At 39.6% G+C, this 2,944-nt stretch overlaps 1 protein-coding gene across 1 annotated transcript in view; it reads left to right on the top strand.

Annotated features, from left to right (window-relative positions):
- LOC102831105 (orofacial cleft 1 candidate gene 1 protein-like) overlaps positions 1-221 on the top strand; it is a 362,030-nt gene extending 361,809 nt beyond the window's left edge. Inside the window, exon 10 of the mRNA XM_006864130.1 lies at positions 21-221. Coding sequence (XP_006864192.1) covers positions 21-221 — 201 coding nt within the window. The remainder of the gene's footprint in view (positions 1-20) is intronic.
- The last annotated feature ends 2,723 nt before the right edge of the window (positions 222-2,944 follow it).

Here is a 2,944-nt window from a genome sequence, read left to right on the forward strand (position 1 = left end):
CTGCTGCTGCTGCTGCTAAGAGAGGATCTGGAAAACTCTCCAAGCATTTGCATTTTGTTCTGGTGACACTGTTTTCAGAACTTCAATTAGCTCAATGGCGAAGCCAGAGCTTCTGGTACATTATCTTGCTGATGGCTTCTCTCTGGTTCCTGAGGCTCTACTTGCATTACCTTGGCCAGTGGCTTTTCCTCGAGGCCATTTCAACACCTGTTACCAAGTGAGTGCTTTCCCATGAAAGTCCACAAAATGTATTTTCATCTCCACAAGCCAAATGAAAGTCAAAACTCCTCTCTTGTCTGTTTATAAAAGGCCTGAGATGCAAGTATGATCTGAAAAAGCAAAAGAGAAAAGAAAAAGATGTCTTTGTATAAGAGCAAGACCTTCTTATTATAATTATCTTCTCATTTTATTGGCCTGTATTTACAAATACAAGGAGCTCTGGTAGCGTAGTGGTTACGAGTCAGGTTGCTAACTCAAGGTCAGCAGTTTGAAACTACCAGCTGGTCCGCAGGAGAAAGCTAAGGCTTTCTGCTCCTGTAAAGATTTACAGCCTTGGAGACCCTATGCAGGGTTGCTATGAGTCAAGACTGTCTCTATTCACACAACCACCACCATGCACAAATACCAAATGAGTACATCAGTATTTACTTAAATTTAGAAGATTCATATATGTTCTAATATCTGAGCAGGAGACACAAATTTAGCAACAATTTCCCATTACATTTTGATTTTATCAGAGTGACTTAGGTTGAAGGTATTTTAGAAGTAATACTGCAAGTCTGATGACTCTCCTGTACTCAGAGAAGTAGATTGCCTCTTCTGCAAAATGATGTATTTCAAACAATTACCAAACTCAAACCCAGTCAACTTCCTGGGTCATTATCCTTGGAAAAATATGACACTTCAAAGGTTATATCGCTCCATAACCATGATTCTATAGATAAACAGATAGATAGCAGTACAAGTAAAATTCATTTCCTCAAATGTAGATTGTTCTGATAAAAATAAGGTGTTTGCATGTTTTCCAATTAAGAAGACTGACATCAACTTTAAGGTTTTATAACAAAGAATATATGTGTGTATATTATATTTGCATGCACACATATACTTTTTGATGGTCTTCTTAAATTAAACCAGAGATATCTGAAAATGTTATAAAGCAGGCAAATATTTATACCCAAAATAGCTGTTGCTGGGTGGATTCTTAGCTGCACATTTCCTCCCCTACCCTAACCCTCCCTCCTTTCTTTCTCCCAATTCTTTTATGTGAGTCTTCCCAAAACATATGTTTGGGTTAGTTTCCTTTTGCTGTTTTCTCTTTTACATGGTTCTTTAATGGAAAAGGAAGTGATGCAATGGGTTAATGCACTGGACTGTAAATTCAGTTTGAACCACAAGGTCGGTGGTTCAAGCTCACCAGCTGCTTCTCAGAAACCCTAGACAGGGTCACTATGGGTCAGAACTGACTTGATGGCACTTAACAACAAAAGCGTATACATTCAGGCTGTTAGGTGCCATCAAGTCTGTTCCAACTCACAGCAACCCTATATATGACAGAATGAAACACTGCCTGTCCCATGCCATTCTCACACTGATTGCTTTGTTGTAGCCCATGGTCGCAGTCATTGTGCCTATCCCTCTCTTTGAGGGTTTTTCCTCTTTTTTGCTGACTCTCGATTTTGCTGAGCATGATGTCCTACTTCACAGATTGGTCTCTCCTGACATGTCCAAAGTAAATGAGACAAAGTCTCACCATCCTCACGTCTAAGGAGAATTTTGGCTGTTCATTCTTCTGGCAGTCAAGATTGTACATTCAAGATTTTTCACCAACATCATAATTCAAAGGCAACAGTTCTTCTTCAGTTTTCATTATTCGAGCTTTCACACACATACGAGGGAATTGGAGATACCAGGGATTGAGGCAGGTGCACCTTAGTCATCAAAATGACAACTTTGCTTTTTTAACACTTTAAAGAAGTCTGTGGCAGCAGATTTTCATAATGCAATAGTGCATTTGATTAATTGATTTACTGTTTACATGGGCATTGAGTTTGTATACAAGTAAAATGAAATTCTTGGCAACATAAATCTTTTCTCCACTTTTTAAGATGTTGCTTACTGGTGCAGCTGTGAGGATTTTGTTTTCTTTATGTTGAGGTGTGATTCATACTGAAGGCTGTAGACTTTGATCCTCATCAGTCAATGCTTCAAGGCATCATTACTTTCAGTGAACAATTCAGCTGCAAAAATATGTTGACAGCATAGTTTAGCCAAATACTTAAGCAACAAAGGAACTAAGGTATTGTAGGATATTTTTCTTGTCATTGTTTAAGTGAGAAGCATACATCAACTCAGTGTCACATCTTAGTTGTGACCTACACTGATAACAACAGCAATGATGAGCATTTCTTATATCAGGCACTGTATAAGCTGGCTAGTATTGCTCTAACAAAATACCACAAGCTGGATGGTTAAAAACATCAGAAATTACTATAGTAAAGGACTAAGAAAAAGAACCCTTACTAAAGGCGGGGTGGGGTTGGGGATTCTTTGCTGGTTACCAGGATGGGAGGGGTAAGGGGAAGGAGGGGAAGGTGGAGCCCAGGGTAGGGAATAGACACAGGATAGTTTGGCTGCTGCGGAGGGGGGCAACACACAAGAAGGGGAATGGAAATGGAAGAGCAAGGCGGATGGGAGAACACTTAAGCAGATTTGCATGGGCTAAGTAGGACAGAGGTAAATAATGATGTATGCACAATCTTGGAACAACAGGGCTCTGGAATACAGGGATTGAGGTATGGTTGGAATGGGCAAAACAGTGGAAATAATGTTAAGATGCTTGGCTGTCTTTGGAATCTCGGTTTCCCTTACATACCATTATAAAATAGACACTTGAGGGGGAGAGAAAGGAATAGCCAGAAATATCACCATAGAAAGCTTGTAA

This window comes from Chrysochloris asiatica, unplaced genomic scaffold (genome assembly GCF_000296735.1).
Source record: "Chrysochloris asiatica unplaced genomic scaffold, ChrAsi1.0 scaffold00060, whole genome shotgun sequence".
Taxonomy (NCBI): domain Eukaryota; kingdom Metazoa; phylum Chordata; class Mammalia; order Afrosoricida; family Chrysochloridae; genus Chrysochloris; species Chrysochloris asiatica.